The sequence below is a fragment of the Octopus sinensis genome, linkage group LG15, assembly GCF_006345805.1.
Source record: "Octopus sinensis linkage group LG15, ASM634580v1, whole genome shotgun sequence".
NCBI lineage: Eukaryota > Metazoa > Mollusca > Cephalopoda > Octopoda > Octopodidae > Octopus > Octopus sinensis.
In genome coordinates this window covers 52,832,542-52,852,805 of record NC_043011.1, presented here as the reverse complement: position 1 = coordinate 52,852,805, position 20,264 = coordinate 52,832,542, and the positions used below count along the sequence as shown (strand labels likewise).

General features: G+C 39.6%; 1 protein-coding gene across 8 annotated transcripts in view; it reads left to right on the top strand.

Annotated features, from left to right (window-relative positions):
* The window catches only part of LOC115219728 (glutamic acid-rich protein), a 144,539-nt gene that overhangs the window by 64,298 nt on the left and 59,977 nt on the right, over window positions 1–20,264 (top strand). For 6 of the 8 annotated variants that reach the window (XM_036509732.1, XM_036509729.1, XM_036509730.1 and 3 more), the window contains exons 4-5: window positions 14,517–14,576; window positions 19,788–19,811. In XM_036509732.1, coding sequence (XP_036365625.1) covers window positions 14,517–14,576; window positions 19,788–19,811 — 84 coding nt within the window. The remainder of the gene's footprint in view (window positions 1–14,516; window positions 14,577–19,787; window positions 19,812–20,264) is intronic. The other 2 variants (XM_036509733.1, XM_036509731.1) reach the window with 1 other exon arrangement.

The following is a 20,264-nucleotide window of genomic DNA, read 5'->3' as shown; positions in this document are numbered from 1 at the left end:
CAAATCCAGAAACAGACTGTCCTCGGGTATCGTATATGGATGTGATCTTTCATTGTTTTTCCCTTATACCTATGTGAGTTATTTTCTGAGTATGCATTGTCTGGAGACTTTTATTTGCAGTTGAAGAAATAGCCATATTTTTGGCTGCTATTTCTGAAAAGTTCGGTGTGTGGTAAAGTGAATTTTTTTACTTTACCATATTTTTATAAATTAATACTTATATATATATATATATATATATATATATATACTTACAAATAATAATAATAATAATTTCTAAAGGCACAAGACCTGAAATATTGGGGAGGGGACTAGTCGATTACATCGACCCCAGTGTTTCACTGGTACTTAATTTATTGACCCCCAAAAGCAAAGTCAAGCCTGACAGAATTTGAACTCAGAATGTAAGGACAGACGAAATGCCATTAAACATTTTGCTTGGTGTGCTATCGATTCTGCCAGCTTGCTGCCCTAATAATGATAATAATCCTTTCTACTATAGACACAAGGCCTGAAATTTGCAGGTAGGGAGACTCCAGTGTCGCACTGGTACTTAATCGACTCCAAAAGGATGAGAAGAAAAGTTGACCTGGCAGAATTTGAACTCAGAACATAAAGAAAGACAAAATACCACTGAGCATTTTGCCCAGCATGCTAATGATTCCACCAGCTCAATAGTTGTAGCACTGAAGGAGGGAAGTGTGGTGAGATTACATCCAGACTGCTGTAAGCAATTTTCAGAAGGCCAGAACAATTGTAGCATATGAAAAATGTCAAAGACAGAAAAGGTCATTGTCATGAACCCCCATCTGACCAAAGCCACCATATTTGTCCCAAGTGTGCCAGAGCCTGTTGTTCAAGGATTGGTTTACATAGCCACTTAAGGACTTGTCATGCTTCCTCATGGTTTTTAAACACAATAAAACTGCCATCATCTTAAAAAATAATGTTAATTTATAGCTTTGTTTTTATGGTGGTGGTGGTGGTGGTGGTGGTGGTGGAGGGGAGGAGCACCAATTTATTCTGTCTTTGAAATGCTATTTTCTAATGAGTTTAAGCTAATCCTCTGTCAATGATGATGATCATATTTCTACTTACAAATCCCATGTCACCTCTTTTTATTTCTACAATCAATTGTATAACAGATCACATTTTAAATTATAACATTTAAATACTAAGAAACAGAAAAAAAAAAAGGAAATATAGAAAATGAAAAGAAAGAAAAAAGGGTGGGTGCAAAACAGCAGAAAATGGAAGGGAGGGGGGTGTTCAGCCATGCCCCACAGCAATGACTACAATGGTGGTGTTGTGGAGAATGGTCAACAATACTCACTGCAGCAGCCACTCCACATCATGGGATTCATTTCTCAGACATGCTGCCATTATTCCAATTTTGTGGGCCTAGATCTTATCTCTCATGGCTGTGTGGTAAGAAGCTTGCTTTCCAACCACATGTTTCTGGGTTCAGTCCCACTGCATGGCACCTTGGGCAAGTGTCTTCTATTGCCTCTGGCCAACCAAAGCCTTCTGAGTGGATTTAGTTGACAGAAACTGAAAGAAGCTCATTAGCCCATTATATAGATCATCATCATCATCGTTTAACGTCCGCTTTCCATGCTAGTGTGGGTTGGACGATTTGACTGAGGGCTGGTGAACCAGATGGCTGTACCAGGATCCAATCTTGATCTGACAGTTTCTACAGCTGGATGCCCTTCCTAACGCCAACCACTCCGAGAGTGTAGTGGGTGCTTTTACATGCCGCCGGCACGAGGGCCAGTCAGGCAGTACTGGTAATGACCTCGATTGAATGCTTTTACACGTGTTGGTGTGTACGTGCCCATAACTTAGCAGTTTGTTAAAAGAGACTGATAGAATAAGTACCAGGCTTTAAAAAAATAAAGTACTGGTGTTGATTCATTTGACTAAAATGACTGAAAAAAGTAAAGAATTAAGCAGATGCTAGCTAAATCTTCCTCTAGAAAGGTACTGGCCTGTCCTAGATAGATGTTTCCATCATGTGAATTGAACCTAGCATGGAAAATTATTGAATTGTCAATGCTGTATGGAACAGCAAGTTGCTCCTATCCTGTAGGACCTATTTACAATTAACTGGACGCATTGTAGACACAGTGAGGACCAGATACAGACCTCCAGCCTCTTAGATGGTTGTCTGCTGTTCTCTTCCTACTCGGTCATCCTTACTCTCTTCTAGGAGATTGTATTGAGCTACAGGCATGCGTGGGTGATTGCAGCTACGTTATTCGTTGTATTGGTGGAGACTTGTAAAAATCAATGAAACATATTTTCTTTTTGAATGTATTGATGGTTTTAATCAAACACAAGAATGGACACCTGTGTTGTTTATCTGTATTTTCATGCTGGTAACCATAGAAATATTCACCAACACTATCATTTTCATTTTGTTTTTCATCATTATCATATATATATATCGTTATCCTCATCATATGTATGACAGCCGTTAGAATTTCCATCACTGTCATCATCACTATCACCAACACCATTATCAGTATCACTGTCATCCCAATAATCTTCACTGTCATTTCTTTTCACCACCATCATCATCACCATCATCATCGTTGTTATCATATCTGAATAATCTTCATTATCATCTCTTATCTGCATCATCTTTTTATGTCTGTCTCCTGTCCCTACTTATCTTTATTTTCATTAAAATGAATGAATTTCAGATTTGATAATGAAGGTGGACTAATTCCACTCCTGTCATTCAGTTCATTTTAGTTGTGATTCTGTGTTCAAATTTTGTCAGTGTCAACTTCACTTTTTTTCTTCCTTTACAATGATTTTACATTGAGTACCAGTAATATTCCTGGGTTGTCTCAGCTGATCATAACTGCTGTTAGCACTCTTCCTTCCACCTCTACAGCACTATTATCAGTATCACTGTCATCCCAATAATCTTCACTGTCATTTCTTTTCACCACCATCATCATCACCATCATCATCATCGTTGTTATCATATCTGAATAATCTTCATTATCATCTCTTATCTGCATCATCTTTTTATCTCTGTCTCCTGTCCCTACTTATCATTATTTTCATTAAAATGAATGAATTTCAGATTTAATAACGAAGGTGGACTAATTCCACTCCTGTCATTCAATTCATTTTCTTGTGGTTCTGAGTTCAAATTTTGTCAGTGTCAACTTCACTTCTGTCTTCCTTTACAATGATTTTACATTGAGTACCAGTAATATTCCTGGGTTATGTCAGCTGGTCATAACTGCTGTTAGCACTCTTCCTTCCACCTCTAAGGGTACATCTATACAATTGCTTGGCTTATTAGAAATAGTAGACAGATCCCCAACAAACCTCAATGTACCATCTTACTACTAAAACAGGAACACTTCAGACAATGTTACAAAATGTCCAAATACAAGATGGACTGGTCAAGGCATGCATATCATTGATGTTTGGTCTGCTTGATTAGGGCTGACGTCGGACTAAAAAAACAACTAATTGATACTGTAATTACAAATAAATCACTAATCTCAGTGAATTATTTGCACTTATTGGTGTCACAGCAAGGATACTAAACTCTCTCCTGATAAATAGATTTCCAGTTTGTAGCAGGATTTGTTGTTGCTGTTATTATTTGACAGATGCGAGTTGTTGTTAGAATAACACAGCCTCTTTGGTAAAAAAAGGGGAGACAGAGGAGCTGTATCAAGGAGGGGGTTTCATCATCTAGCTATTGTGAACCTCATTCACATGCACTCTCTCTCTCCCTCTTCTCTCTCTCTCCCTCTTCTCTCTCTCTCCCTCTTCTCTCTCTCTCCCTCTTCTCTCTCTCCCCTTCTCTCTCTCCCTCTTCTTGCTGTCTCTCCCCTCCTCCTCTCTCCCTCTTCCTCTTCTCCCCCTTCTCCTCTCTCCTCCTCCCCTTATCCCCCCTCTCCTCTTCTCCCTTCATCCCCTCCCCTCCTCCTTTCCCACTCCTCTTCTCTCTCACACCCTTCTCTTCCACCCTTTCTCTCCTACTCGCCCTTCTCTCACTCTCCCTTTTCTCCCCTTATTTCTCTCCTCTCCTCTCTTCCCTTCTCCCTCTCTCCCATTTTCTCCCATTTTCCTCTCACTCTTCCCTTCTTTCTCTCCCCTACTCCCTCTCTCCCTACACACACTCTCCTTGAACTCCCACTCTATCCCTACCCACACAAAGTCAACATATATACAATGTCTACACAAACACACACACATCCTATCTTATATCAAAAGTGAGCATCAAGCTCTGTTTTTGAATGTAAACAAAATAAACACATACATAAATGCTTTCATCATTATATACTCACATACATATATGTGTGCCAATGTACACACACATTCATGTGCACACAGACTAATTAATATTCATTTGGATATTCATCTGTAAACAATATAATTAGGAAGAACAAACGTAATCTTGTCTAAGGCAGACATTGAACTACATAACTCCCATCTCTTGCTAACACTAACCAATCTGCTGGAATTTATTGTCTGTCAGTCAAATTTAGGAAAGCAGAACTATGTGCTACCCCACCACCTCTGCTTGCAGGCACAACACAATAGGGCTGTAATAATAACATTAGCAGTAGTAGCATTAGTAGTGTGGTTTGAGCACTCTTATCAATTATTTTAGATATAGTTTATATATATTCGTCTTTTATATCATGTCTATCCTTGATTATAGGTTTCCAACAAGCCAATTTGTGGTTCACTGCAGTCAAAAATAGTCTCTATAAAAGTGAGATGGAACGAATACCATAGAGGATTTTAGTTTAAAAACACCAATTTATGAGCTTTCTCTGGGTTTACATCTTTTACTGTGTGTAGGTTAAAGATGTACATTTCTACTTCCATTCGCCCATCCATCCATCGATATATATGTATACACACACACATACACACATGTAGATGTTGAACAATGAGATGAGTGCTCAACACCGCATTGGTGGATAGAATTTCTTTATTTGTGCATTAAGGCTACCATTGGTTTCAAGTTAAAATATTTTTATAATATGACAAATGAAAGAAGTAATGTGGGGAAAGTAGATGTTTATTCCATGTGTTTACAGCTGTTTCATAACCTGGCAAGTTATATGATAGGCATTACATTGATGTTTGTATATTTTACGTGTTGATATTGGTTTCTGGGTGGGTGGATGGATGGATGGACAGATGTTGTGGATTTTCATACATATTTTCTACTTCCTGATTCCTTACACACTTACACTCACTCACTCACTCAGCAAGTGAAATTGAACTTAAAACCATGTTATTGCAAGTGGATGCTATGCTACCTCTAAACTAAAAGTCATCTATAAAATATATAAAATTCCTAGCATCACTGTCCTCGTCTCTCCTCTCAAGGCAAACGGATGCATTCTATGTTACAAATTTTCATTTGTCTGTTATTTGTCAATGCAAACCATCACTTGTTTTCTCAAACTGTCAGCTGTTATATTTTCATTACTTAAGTGTAGTCTTCTTTCTTAACCTTTCAGATATCACTGTAAGCTATCATTACTTACTAGAGCTAGCTTCTGTTGATGATAACCGTTGTTTTAATCCAAACTGCAGTACAGTTTACCCCAAAACAGCAAAGAGAGTGTACTAAGACCTATTACATGTCTATGGAAAAAGATTTTAAAAGTAGGTCTCTTTTTAAACAAGACATGTTTGAAATCTTTAGGTACAGGCATGGTTGTGAGGTAAGACGCTTGCTTCCCAACTGCATGGTTCTGGGGTCAGTTCCACTGTGTGGCACCTTGGGCAAGTGTCTTCTATAGAAACTGAAAGAAGCCCATTGTATGTATGTATGTATGTATATTTGTATATCTCTGTGTTTCTTTGTGTCTGTGCCCCCCCCCCACTTAACAATCAGTGTTAGGGTGTTTACATCCCTGTAACTTAGCAGAAAAGAGATGAACAGAATAAGTATCCCAGGCTTAAAAAAGTACTGAGGTTGATTTATTCAACTAAGACTTTTTTTTTAAGGTGGTGCTCCAGCATTGCCACAATCTAATCACTGAAACAAGTAAAAGGTAAAGGTAGAAAGACCAAAAACAGATAAGCTTCTTTTATACTCAAAACCCAAGGTTGGGGAAGATACAATAAAAGAATATTTCCAACACACCATGGTATACTCCTTTAATTATTCAAGGTTCTAAATTCTAAATTCTATGGAAGCCAGTCTACTGGCTTCTGTATATTGTGGCTATTCAAAGAAATATTAAAGACTATATCTTTGTAAGGAGAATACCAATACAGACTATTGATAGACTGCAAGATGAAGAGACTGTTTATTGGAATTGGAGAAAATAATGGTAATGATAATACATCTGTTGCCATGGTAATATCGATAAACTGTTTACAAAAGAGATATAATCTTATAATTGAGATAAAGAGTAGATTGTTTTTGAGGTGTCCATATGGGGTTTGTAATGTCTTTCCCCCCCATATCTTTACGATTATGTTTGGTTTAAGGGATACAGTCTTCTGTCTGTAGGATTCTGCTTGAAAAGATGTAATGCCAGTGGCTTTTTTAAGGCAGTTCTATATTGAAAATATAAGAATAACTGGATGAATTTAATCATTAGTTGAAGGGAACATGTGTGTGTGTGTGTGTTCATGAATGGGAAGACAACTTTTAGCTTAGAGAGTGGAGAAAACTGGGTGAACTTAGAAGTGTCATTGTTATGGATCAGCTTAAACTGTGCCAGGTTAACTTACCACATATTTACTTGCTCAAATTCATGAACAAACATATTCATTCACATTCATGCACACCCTCATTCACATCCACACACACACACATACACACAATATTATTCATTTGTTCTTACTTTTATTTGCACTCACACATTCAGAATCATATTCATATACTCTTTATCTCTCTCTCTCTCTCTCTCTCTCTCTCACTCACTTACTCCACTCACTCACTTACTCACTCACTCACTCACTCCACTCACTCACTCACTCACTCACTCACTCACTCACTCACTCACTCTTTCCTCACTCTTTCCTCACTCTTTCCTCACTCTTTCCTCACACTTTCCTCACTCTTTCCTCACTCCTTACTCACTCCTTACTCACTCCTTACTCACTCCTTACTCACTCCTTACTCACTCCTTACTCACTCCTTACTCACTACTCACTCACTACTCACTCACTACTCACTCCTTCCTCACTACTCACTCCTCACTCACTCACTCCTCACTCACTCCTCACTCACTCACTCCTCACTCACTCCTCACTCACTCACTCACTCACTCACTCCTCACTCACTCACTCACTCCTCACTCACTCACTCCTCACTCACTCACTCACTCACTCACTCCTCACTCACTCACTCACTCACTCCTCACTCACTCACTCCTCACTCACTCCTCACTCACTCCTCACTCACTCACTCCTCACTCACTCCTCACTCACTCCTCACTCACTCACTCCTCACTCACTCACTCCTCACTCACTCACTCCTCACTCACTCACTCCTCACTCACTCCTCACTCACTCACTCCTCACTCACTCCTCACTCACTCCTCCTCACTCTCACTCACTCCTCACTCACTCCTCACTCACTCACTCACTCACTCCTCACTCACTCACTCCTCACTCACTCACTCCTCACTCACTCACTCACTCCTCACTCACTCACTCCTCACTCACTCCTCACTCACTCCTCACTCACTCACTCACTCACTCCTCACTCACTCACTCACTCACTCCTCACTCACTCCTCACTCACTCACTCACTCACTCACTCCTCACTCACTCACTCACTCCTCACTCACTCACTCCTCACTCACTCACTCACTCACTCCTCACTCCTCACTCACTCCTCACTCACTCACTCACTCCTCACTCACTCCTCACTCACTCACTCACTCCTCACTCACTCACTCACTCCTCACTCACTCCTCACTCACTCACTCCTCACTCACTCACTCCTCACTCACTCACTCCTCACTCACTCACTCCTCACTCACTCACTCCTCACTCACTCACTCCTCACTCACTCACTCCTCACTCACTCACTCCTCACTCACTCACTCCTCACTCACTCACTCCTCACTCACTCACTCCTCACTCACTCACTCCTCACTCACTCACTCCTCACTCACTCACTCCTCACTCACTCACTCCTCACTCACTCACTCACTCACTCACTCCTCACTCACTCACTCACTCACTCACTCACTCACTCACCTCCTCACTCCTCACTCCTCACTCACTCACTCACTCCTCACTCCTCACTCACTCACTCCTAACTCACTCACTCCTCACTCACTCACTCCTCACTCACTCCTCACTCACTCACTCCTCACTCACTCCTCACTCACTCACTCCTCACTCACTCACTCCTCACTCACTCCTCACTCACTCACTCCTCACTCACTCCTCACTCACTCACTCACTCACTCACTCACTCCACTCACTCACTCACTCACTCCTCACTCACTCCTCACTCCTCACTCACTCACTCACTCACTCACTCACCACTCCTCACTCCTCACTCACTCACTCCTCACTCACTCACTCCTCACTCACTCACCACTCCTCACTCCTCACTCACTCACTCCTCACTCACTCACTCCTCACTCACTCCTCACTCACACTCACTCCTCACTCACTCCTCACTCACTCACCTCACTCCTCACTCACTTCACTCACTCACTCCTCACTCACTCACTCCTCACTCACTCCTCACTCACTCACTCCTCACTCACTCACTCACTCCTCACTCACTCACTCACTCCTCACTCACTCACTCACTCACTCCCCACTCACTCCTCACTCACTCACTCCTCACTCACTCCTCACTCACTCACTCACTCACTCCTCACTCACTCACTCCTCACTCACTCACTCCTCACTCACTCACTCCTCACTCACTCACTCCTCACTCACTCACTCCTCACTCACTCACTACTCACTCACTCCTCACTCACTCCTCCTCACTCACTCACTCACTCCTCCACTCACTCACTCCTCACTCACTCACTCACTCCTCACTCACTCACTCCTCACTCACTCACTCACTCCTCACTCACTCACTCACTCCTCACTCACTCACTCACTCACTCACTCACTCCTCCTCACTCACTCACTCCTCACTCACTCCTCACTCACTCACTCCTCACTCACTCCTCACTCACTCCTCACTCACTCACTCCTCACTCACTCACTCCTCACTCACTCACTCCTCACTCACTCCTCACTCACTCCTCACTCCTCACTCCACTCCTCACTCACTCCTCACTCACTCACTCCTCACTCACTCCTCACTCACTCACTCACTCCTCACTCACTCACTCACTCACTCCTCACTCACTCACTCACTCCTCACTCACTCACTCACTCCTCACTCACTCCTCACTCCTCACTCACTCCTCACTCACTCCTCACTCACTCCTCACTCACTCACTCCTCACTCACTCACTCCTCACTCACTCCTCACTCACTCCTCACTCCTCACTCACTCCTCACTCCTCACTCACTCCTCACTCACTCACTCCTCACTCACTCACTCCTCACTCACTCACTCCTCACTCACTCACACTCACTCACTCACTCCTCACTCACTCACGCACTCCTCACTCACTCACGCACTCCTCACTCACTCCTCACTCACTCACTCTCACTCACTCACTCCTCACTCACTCACTCACATTTATTTGTATTTCCATACTCCTTTGCGTTCATACACACACATCATACAGACCATATAAAAGCACACACACACACACATACACACAATATTATTCATTTGTTCTTACTTTTATTTGCACTCACACATTCAGAATCATATTCATATACTCTTATCTCTCTCTCTCTCTCTCTCTCTCTCTCACTCACTTACTCCACTCACTCACTTACTCCACTCACTCACTCCACTCACTCACTCACTCACTCACTCACTCACTCACTCACTCACTCTTTCCTCACTCTTTCCTCACTCTTTCCTCACTCTTTCCTCACTCTTCCTCACTCTTTCCTCACTCCTTACTCACTCCTTACTCACTCCTTACTCACTCCTTACTCACTCCTTACTCACTACTCACTCACTACTCACTCACTACTCACTCCTTCCTCACTACTCACTCCTCACTCACTCACTCCTCACTCACTCCTCACTCACTCACTCCTCACTCACTCCTCACTCACTCACTCACTCACTCACTCCTCACTCACTCACTCACTCCTCACTCACTCACTCCTCACTCACTCACTCACTCACTCACTCCTCACTCACTCACTCACTCACTCCTCACTCACTCACTCCTCACTCACTCCTCACTCACTCCTCACTCACTCACTCCTCACTCACTCCTCACTCACTCCTCACTCACTCACTCCTCACTCACTCACCTCCTCACTCACTCACTCCTCACTCACTCACTCCTCACTCACTCCTCACCTCACTCACTCCTCACTCCCTCCTCACTCACTCCTCACTCACTCCTCACTCACTCCTCACTCACTCCTCACTCACTCACTCACTCACTCCTCACTCACTCACTCCTCACTCACTCACTCCTCACTCACTCACTCACTCCTCACTCACTCACTCCTCACTCACTCCTCACTCACTCCTCATCACTCACTCACTCACTCCTCACTCACTCACTCACTCACTCCTCACTCACTCCTCACTCACTCACTCACTCACTCACTCCTCACTCACTCACTCACTCTCTCACTCACTCACTCACTCCTCACTCACTCACTCACTCCTCACTCCTCACTCACTCCTCACTCACTCACTCAACTCCTCACTCACTCCTCACTCACTCACTCACTCACTCCTCACTCACTCACTTCCTCACTCACTCACTCACTCCTCACTCAACTCACTCCTCACTCACTCACTCCTCACTCACTCACTCACTCACTCACTCACTCCTCACTCACTCACTCCTCACTCACTCACTCCTCACTCACTCACTCCTCCTCACTCACTCACTCCTCACTCACTCACTCCTCACTCACTCACTCCTCACTCACTCACTCCTCACTCACTCACTCCTCACTCACTCACTCCTCACTCACTCACTCCTCACTCACTCACTCCTCACTCACTCACTCACTCACTCCTCACTCACTCACTCACTCACTCCTCACTCACTCACTCACTCCTCACTCCTCACTCCTCACTCACTCTCACTCACTCCTCACTCCTCACTCACTCACTCCTAACTCACTCACTCCTCACTCACTCACTCCTCACTCACTCCTCCACTCACTCACTCCTCACTCACTCCTCACTCACTCACTCCTCACTCACTCACTCCTCACTCACTCCTCACTCACTCACTCCTCACTCACTCCTCACTCACTCACTCACTCACTCACTCACTCACCTCCTCACTCACTCACTCACTCACTCCTCACTCACTCACTCCCACTCACTCACTCCCCTCACTCCTCACTCCTCACTCACTCACTCCTCACTCACTCACTCCCCTCACTCCTCACTCCACTCACTCCTCCTCACTCACTCCTCACTCACTCACTCCTCACTCACTCCTCACTCACTCACTCCTCACTCACTCCTCACTCACTCACTCCTCACTCACTCACTCCACTCCTCACTCCTCACTCACTCACTCCTCACTCACTCCTCACTCACTCACTCCTCACTCACTCACTCACTCCTCACTCCTCACTCACTCCTCACTCACTCACTCACTCACTCCCCTCACTCCTCACTCACTCACTCCTCACTCACTCTCACTCACTCACTCACTCACTCCTCCTCACTCACTCCTCACTCACTCACTCCTCACTCACTCACTCCTCACTCACTCACTCCTCCACTCACTCCTCACTCCTCACTCACTCACTCCTCACTCACTCCTCACTCACTCACTCCTCACTCACTCACTCACTCACTCACTCACTCACTCCTCCACTCACTCACTCACTCCTCACTCACTCACTCCTCACTCACTCACTCACTCCTCACTCACTCACTCACTCCTCACTCACTCACTCACTCACTCACTCACTCCTCCCTCACTCACTCACTCCTCACTCACTCCTCACTCACTCACTCCTCACTCACTCCTCACTCACTCCTCACTCACTCACTCCTCACTCACTCCTCCCTCACTCCTCACTCACTCCTCACTCACTCCTCACTCACTCCTCACTCCTCACTCACTCCTCACTCACTCCTCACTCACTCACACTCCTCACTCACTCCTCACTCACTCACTCACTCCTCACTCACTCACTCACTCACTCCTCACTCACTCACTCACTCCTCACTCACTCACTCACTCCTCACTCACTCTCACTCCTCACTCACTCCTCACTCACTCCTCACTCACTCCTCACTCACTCACTCCTCACTCACTCACTCCTCACTCACTCCTCACTCACTCCTCACTCCTCACTCACTCCTCACTCCTCACTCACTCCTCACTCACTCACTCCTCACTCACTCACTCCTCACTCACTCACTCCTCACTCACTCACTCACTCCTCACTCACTCACTCCTCACTCACTCACGCACTCCTCACTCACTCACGCACTCCTCACTCACTCCTCACTCACTCACTCCTCACTCACTCACTCCTCACTCACTCACACTCACTCACTCACATTTATTTGTATTTCCATACTCCTTTGCGTTCATACACACACATCATACAGACCATATAAAAGCACACACACACACTCCCTTTCTCACCCATTCTTACCCACATTTCCTTGTGTATTTACTCAAACATTATGCAACCAGACCTACCCATCCATTCACTCATTCTTTCTCTCTCACACACAAACACACATATTTACTCATTACAGGTTAATGAGTTGCAATCAAACTATCTGAACCAATTAATCATCAGTGTCATGAGATCAAACATTGCTATTGTTTTATAAAGCAATAGTTTAGCAAACATCTTTGTGATTAGATGAACTTATTAAAAAGATGTAAAATTACAGGTTTCCTGGCCATCATTTAATAACAGATAATGAGGAGGTTCATTAATGTGTGACAATGGTCATTACATGTTCAATCATGAATGTGATGGCCAAAAGGAAAATGTAAAGAGGGAGTAACACTAACGTGATATTTGTCCTTGGGTAGCAACTGTTATTTCCTATTTGCTTACCTCTTAGAAAGTATGAAAACTGGCTAATATTACCTCCAAACTTAGCTTTTGTTACATTTATTCAAGCCCCCAAAGAATCTCTCTCAACACATGGCTATGATCCCTCCCCGCACTGCTCCTGCTCATGATCAGAGGTGCAGATATTGTCAACCACTAACGGATATGCTCAAGTGGTCAATGTCAAGCAACCGACAAGCAAATATAGAATATTTACTATAACAATATTTCTGCTTGAACAACTCGGCAATGAATCTGTCAGAAAAGTAATGGAAAGTAGGTCATTTGCAAAACATTGATGTCCAGGTCACAAAAGCAAAATTTGAAGGGAATGGCAGTCATTTCCTTTGATTTCTAGATAGAAGCAAATAGGAAATAACACTTACTGACCAAGGACAAAAATATAAATAAAAATTTTGTTGCACAGTAATATATTCAAGAATATATCTCACTCACGTTAAAGGATATATGGCTGTAACCAAAACCAAAAAGTGAAAGGCTTCACATTTGAATAGTTTTATAAACAACATGAGCATCATTATATTTACAAATATATTTATGATGGATAAGCAAAAAGCAAGAAAAAGTGCAACATGAGAGACAAAATTTTACAAAGGTGTTATCAGTCTAATGCTGGAAAGGAAAGGGGGGAAAGGTCTTGATGTTTCAGATGCTTGTCCTTCATTAGAAAAGCAAAAGAAGGAAAGTTGGTGGAAAGGAGAGAAGCAGAAGATGAAAGTCTGGTCTCAGTCTGATTTTAACTCTTTAGCGTTTAAATTGGCCATATCCAACCCAAATATTCTATTTGTTTTATGTTCAGTCCAGTCCAGACAGATCTGGCTTCTCACACCTACCCTACAAAGTCATTCTAAAAATATGCAATTACATCAGCAAAATCTCAAAGCTATGAGAAAAGCCAATGGTTACTTGAAAATGATGTGAATGAAAAAGCATTACATTTGATAGAATAATCTGAATGCTAAAGAGTTAAATATCACCAGCTTGAGTTATCAAGTTGGTTAAGGTACCAGAAAACCAACTGGCAGGTTGGTGTTTGTATTCTGTCACCTCAACTGCATTTTATCCTTAAGAAAATGACTCAGTCTGCTGAGCTGGTGCTAGAATAAGTGGTGGTAGCAGTATTATAAATAAGTACTGGTTTAACCAGTGACAACATTATAAAAGTTTTTTTTGAATTTACTGCGCCCAACTCAATGGGATCCACAGAATAAACTTACTGGATACATAACTTAGTTGAAGTCTTTGATGATACCCTTAAAATTGAATAGAATAATATTGATCTCTCTGTATTATATATGAATATTAGTGACATCTGTGACAATTTTCTGTTTCAAACTTGTCTAATGTTATATTTTCAGGACTATGATGCTTTTGCTGATGCTCTAGAGACTCAAAATTTATGGCACTTTTTGAAGTTGGTGAGTTGAGACATTTTTACTTTCTACTGTGTTCAGAATCACCAAAATTTATTATTAAACTTTAAAATAATCAGTCTCTGGAGGATAATTCCTGTCTTTATTTTTTTAAGGTTTATTATTCTTTTTAATTAATTAATTAATTTTTAATTCATTATAGATGCCGGTGTTGACATGTGATTAAAAAGTTTGCTTCACAACTACAACTGAGTCTTCAGGTTTGAACCTGGACAAGTGTCTTCTACTGTAACTTTGGATCAGCCAATGTGTTATGAGTGAAATAATAGTTATTGAGCAAATATTGTCTTTTTCGCTCCCGCTCTCCTATAGACTTGGTACCTGTCTTCCTGTGCTGGTGTTACAGGGAGCTTGGAACTCATCATATTTTCTCTACAGGTAAATAATGAGATAGGTTACCTATTTAGGGCTGGTACCACAAAAATGCACTCAGTTTGTACTCAGGGCAGATGAGCAGAGAAAGTGTAGGGTTGTGAGGTGCCTTTAATTATATTTCACTGAGAACTATTATTCAACCTCTCTAGCATCATGAAAATTTGTACTCTATACACTCTGTAAAGGAGTTGGTGATAGGAAACACGGCTAGCTATAGAAATCAAGCCAAATGACATTTAAAAGCATTAATCTTTAGGAGCAGTACCTCTTAAATCACTCAGTCTGTGACAGCACTTCCAACCCATGCTATCATGGTAAGAGATGTGAAATGACCACAACGACTATGATGATGACAATAACATTGCCGGCATTAAACATGTTAACAGTAATTTAACTAATTCAAGAACAGACTTGAAGAACTTATCAAGCTTATCTGGAATGTATCACAGAAAATAAATCATTACAGATTTCTGAAAGAGCTCTCATTACAGAGTTTGGTATTTCCATGACATTGAGCTGGTTTATCTAGAAACAACAAAATTAAAAGAGAAGGGAAAATTTGAGTACTTCATTATATCTGCCATGTTGTTGTTTAGCCCAAGGTCTTCACTGATCAACCAGACCTGTATTCATGAGCTCTCTAGCCATTGTCACTGGTCATCCCACCTCTTAATATAACTTATAGTGCATTGTTAGTGTTATTTCTTTTCTAAAAACTGTAGGAGGTCTGTTTTTGAGTAGATTTGGCTGCTGCTTCTAGTATATTGAGAGATCACATCTGTGCTCTCTCTCTCATTGGCTCTGATGTTTGTTTTGCCATCTTCAAAAGGTATTCAGTCATAATTTTTTCTCTTTGAGATGGAAGTATAAATAAATGGTTGAAAAAAAAAAAAGAAAAAAGAAAGGGAAGAATGAAATCAAGAACACGGCAAAATCTTGTTAAGTCAATGTAGTGAAGTCGTGATAGTATTAATATTTCTTCTTCTGCCTCTGCTTATTTCTTTTTAATCATAATTAGCATCATTGTATTGTTAAATACAATACAATTAGATTCTCTATTTTTTCTTTATATTTTACTTCATGTTTCAGTTGTTGTTTTTTTATGTTCTGTTTCAGCGTTTTGCTTGGATAAATATTTGTTGTCTCATAATTAACTTGCGTAATCAATGTATTTATTTATTATTATGACTTTATTATATATATATATCATATATATGTTGTTTGTTCATATGAATTTTTCATATAACTATCCCTTCCTCTTCACCCCTCATACATTCATTGCCTGCCCATTCAATCTTTGATTGAAGCTGTGTTGATGTTTAGTGTAAGGTTTATTTATTTATTTATCTATCTATTTATTTATTTTAATCTAATATCATCTAATCTAATCTTCATCATTAGCTTTAATTCAAAGATAAACAGAATAAAGTGGAGCCAGAGTTAGAGCTGGAGTGGAATAAGTTGGGAAGAGGAGGTGGGTGGGAGGGATAAGTAAATAAATTTAAACTGGAATTGAATTAAATTTTATCTGATTAACACAGATTAGCTGTTGAGTAATCATTGAGATGAAACAAAATATTTCATTTTTTTTTTTACTTTTGTTTTAAAGTAACTTTTTTTATTTTATGAATATTTTTTTTTTATCTCTCCTTCTTTCCATTTATCCCTCCTCCCAATATCTTTTCCTAATACTCTACCTAATTTTATGTAAATTTAATTAGGTATTATTAATTGTCTATTAGACCTACACACACACACACACATGTACATTTCTTTCTTTCTGTCCCATAATCACACACCCTCCTCTGGAAAAAGAAAAAACAATCTTAGCTACAGCATAACAATAACAGATTTTTATGTAGCATTTTGAAGTTTAAATGCTAAATTTAATTTTTTAAATTTATTTCCAGCATTTTTTTTCTTTTTTTTTTTTTGGAAATTGAATAATCACTCGCTTTTTCTACTTTACTCATTCCTCTCCCTCATTCACTCTTTATCTCACAAACTTTCTCAATATCTTTCTTCAACCTTCCTTTTCTGTATCACCACTCTATCATGTTTAAGGTATCATTCAGAAGTTTTCTTTTAAGCTTTTATCAGAAGAAATTTTTATTTACATAGAAAAGAAAAATTCTAAACAATGTGTATATTGTTTTTGTTGCTGCTGTTGTTTAATCAGTAGTATTGGATAATTTTATTAGTCATGTCATTTTTAATTGTGTTTATTTAAATTAATGATTGTATATGTTTTATTCTCATTAGTCTTTTAAACATTTTTTGTATTTGTTTTGTATTATTTTATTTTCTCAGCCAAAAAATAAATAATTAAATAAGATATTTTTTTTTAAGTCAGTAATTAAGGAAAAGTTGAGAGGGGGAAAAAAATGTTTTTCAAATTGAGAGATTTGAATAGTTATTGATTCTGTTGTTTTTATCTGCTTCTGGGTGTGGAAGGGAGCAATGAATAAACAAGGTTGAGGCTCCGCCTTCGTTAGTTTGTTGCGAGTAGTTTTTGCTGTTTAACCTTGAATGGGCAGACTTGTTATCAAGAATATTCTTGATTATATTTTCCGATGTACTACACAATAAAACCCATCAAGGCACACAGCCTAGTGGTTAGATAGTTGCATTCACTATCATAAACTCATAGGTTCAGTTTTTGGACCAGGCAGCACTTGTACAAGGCATTTTATTTCATATTGCTCCGGTCCACTAAAATGTGTTGTCTGCTACAGAGTGCCACCATGCAGACTCCTAGTCTCAAATATTGCCAATGCAATGTCCCAATGGTCCTTGATCACTGATAAAAGCAATTGAAACTGATAAAAATTGGCTGATGAATACAGTGGAAGCCACTTATTATAATTACAAATAAGGTTATCAACTGATTATTTAGTGGGTCCTAAACTCTTATTTACTTAATGTTATCAGCTGGTTATTGTTATAAAAAAAGGCTTAATCCCAAAGTGATCACAGTAAGCAGTTTCCACTGTATATCTAGGACTACACTATTCAATGTATTTTACCTTTTTTTTTTTTAATGTGGGTTATGATTCAATAGAGATTTGACTGCTATTTCTATTAGGTCTTGCTATGACGAAGCATTGTATTTCATCTGTTATACTGTTACGGATATGCTCAAGTACCATTATTTTATCCATTAATTATTTAAAATATTGTAGTTTTGTTGATTTTAATTTCTATGCCACCTCATATAAACTGGTGAACCTATCAAATAAATATTAACTCTCTCTCTCTTTTTGTAAGCTCTCCTACTCTATCTTTGGTTACTGGTCTCAAAGGAAGAAGCTTCACAAATTCACCACTAAAATGTTTCTTAGTAATTTCTAGGATTCCCTTTTTTTTTTAATTTTTAAACCTTTTTCTGTTAATAGTTAAGTCAGTACTTTCTTTGTTGCAGGGAAGTGATTGTATTTTGAACTTGATTGTTGTAAACCTGTGAAAGTGACTGATCTTTATGGTCAAGGGAAAATTTGCTGCATGTAATTCTGGGACTTTATATATGCTAATATTGAACAGTGAGAATGGGTGCTCTTTATTCATAAGTTAACAAGGCTACCATTGGTTTCATGTTGCAGGTTTGATAATTTCTGAGAATTCTCACTATGAAACCAATGGTAGCATTGTTAAATAACAATATATATATATATATATATATATATATAAAAAAATCATTTACTCATCTTATTAAAATTTTCGGACAAAATCCTTATCAGTGGAATTGTTCCAAGCATAATTCACTAAAACAAAATGTCATCAATAGAAAACATCATGTATGAGGTATTTGTAAGACGTTGGTGAGGCATACTTATACAATGAATGTAGAGGGCTACAGGAGTGTGATGTTATATGGAGTGAATGTTGTAGGCCACAGATGTGTGACTAAAGAATGAGTTGAAACAGGTTTGTTCGATGTGTCATGATAAATTATGAAAGACGCTTAAGTACACTGGAATTGATAAATCTATTGGATATCAAAGTTATTGGCAGTAATGAATAATAGAGTTTGAGGTGATTGTTGGTATGGAAATGTGAGATTAATAGATGACAGATGATGTATGACAAATTTGAAATTGTTGTGAGAAAAACTTTGGAAGAAAGTGTTGAAAATGCCAGTATTTTGAAGGAAAGCGTTATGATGAAGTTTGGGAAAAAGTTTTGTGAGAAACACTTTGGAAAGAAGTGCCATGAGAAAGACTTTGGAACAAAGTATGTGAGGACAACTTAGGAAAGCACAGTTAATCATACTTTAGAATATTTACATATTCTAAAACTTACTGATGTGCGCACACACACACAGTTATTATAGCATATGCACATATACTGGTATATTAACATTTACACAACTATACAGATATATATACATGCACTCACATTTGTGTTAACAGAAAGACATATAAACATGCACACACAAACATACACCATGTTGACACATATTGATGTACTGCTATAACAAATACATGCACACGTGTTAAATATTGATTGTGTCGCACAGGCATTTATACACAACACATGCACATCATCAACTAGAAAGACAACTAAAAATAGATAAATATCCAGTAAGTTCCAAAGACCAAACTCATCTCAGTATCAGTGACATCTCATTTGACACTGTTTCCATAGCGATAACCTTACAAGTGCAGTAGGCAATTTCATATCTCCCACATTATCATCATCATCATCATTTGTGTGTTATTACATTCTCTGTTCCTATAACACTGTATGCACTGATGGGTTTTTATCAAATATTTTGCTTTTTGTTCATTTATTTATTAATTTTTTTTTTAATAATTTTGACAGGATTATGTATTGTACAGAGAGCAGGTAAATTATTCTGTCTTCAGAGTGTTCCGTTTTTCTTCCTTAGAACAGTGTACTACTCTTCTGTCTACATTTGTAGGTGTGCATATGTGATATAAATGCATTGTGTGTGTGTGTGTATATATATTTATAGTACATGTAAAGCATACATATGGTATGATTCAGAGTATACTTCCTAATGTGTTATATATATATATATATATATATATAATATATATATATATATATATATATATAGTACATGTAAGCATATATATGGTATGCCTCAAGGCATACTTCCAAATATATATATATATATATATATATATATAAAGCATATATATAGTATGCCTCAAGGCACACTCCTTAATAAATATATATATAGTACATGTAAAGCATATATATATATAGTATGCCTGAAGGCATACTCCCTAATAAAAAATATATATATATATATATATATATAGTACATGTAAA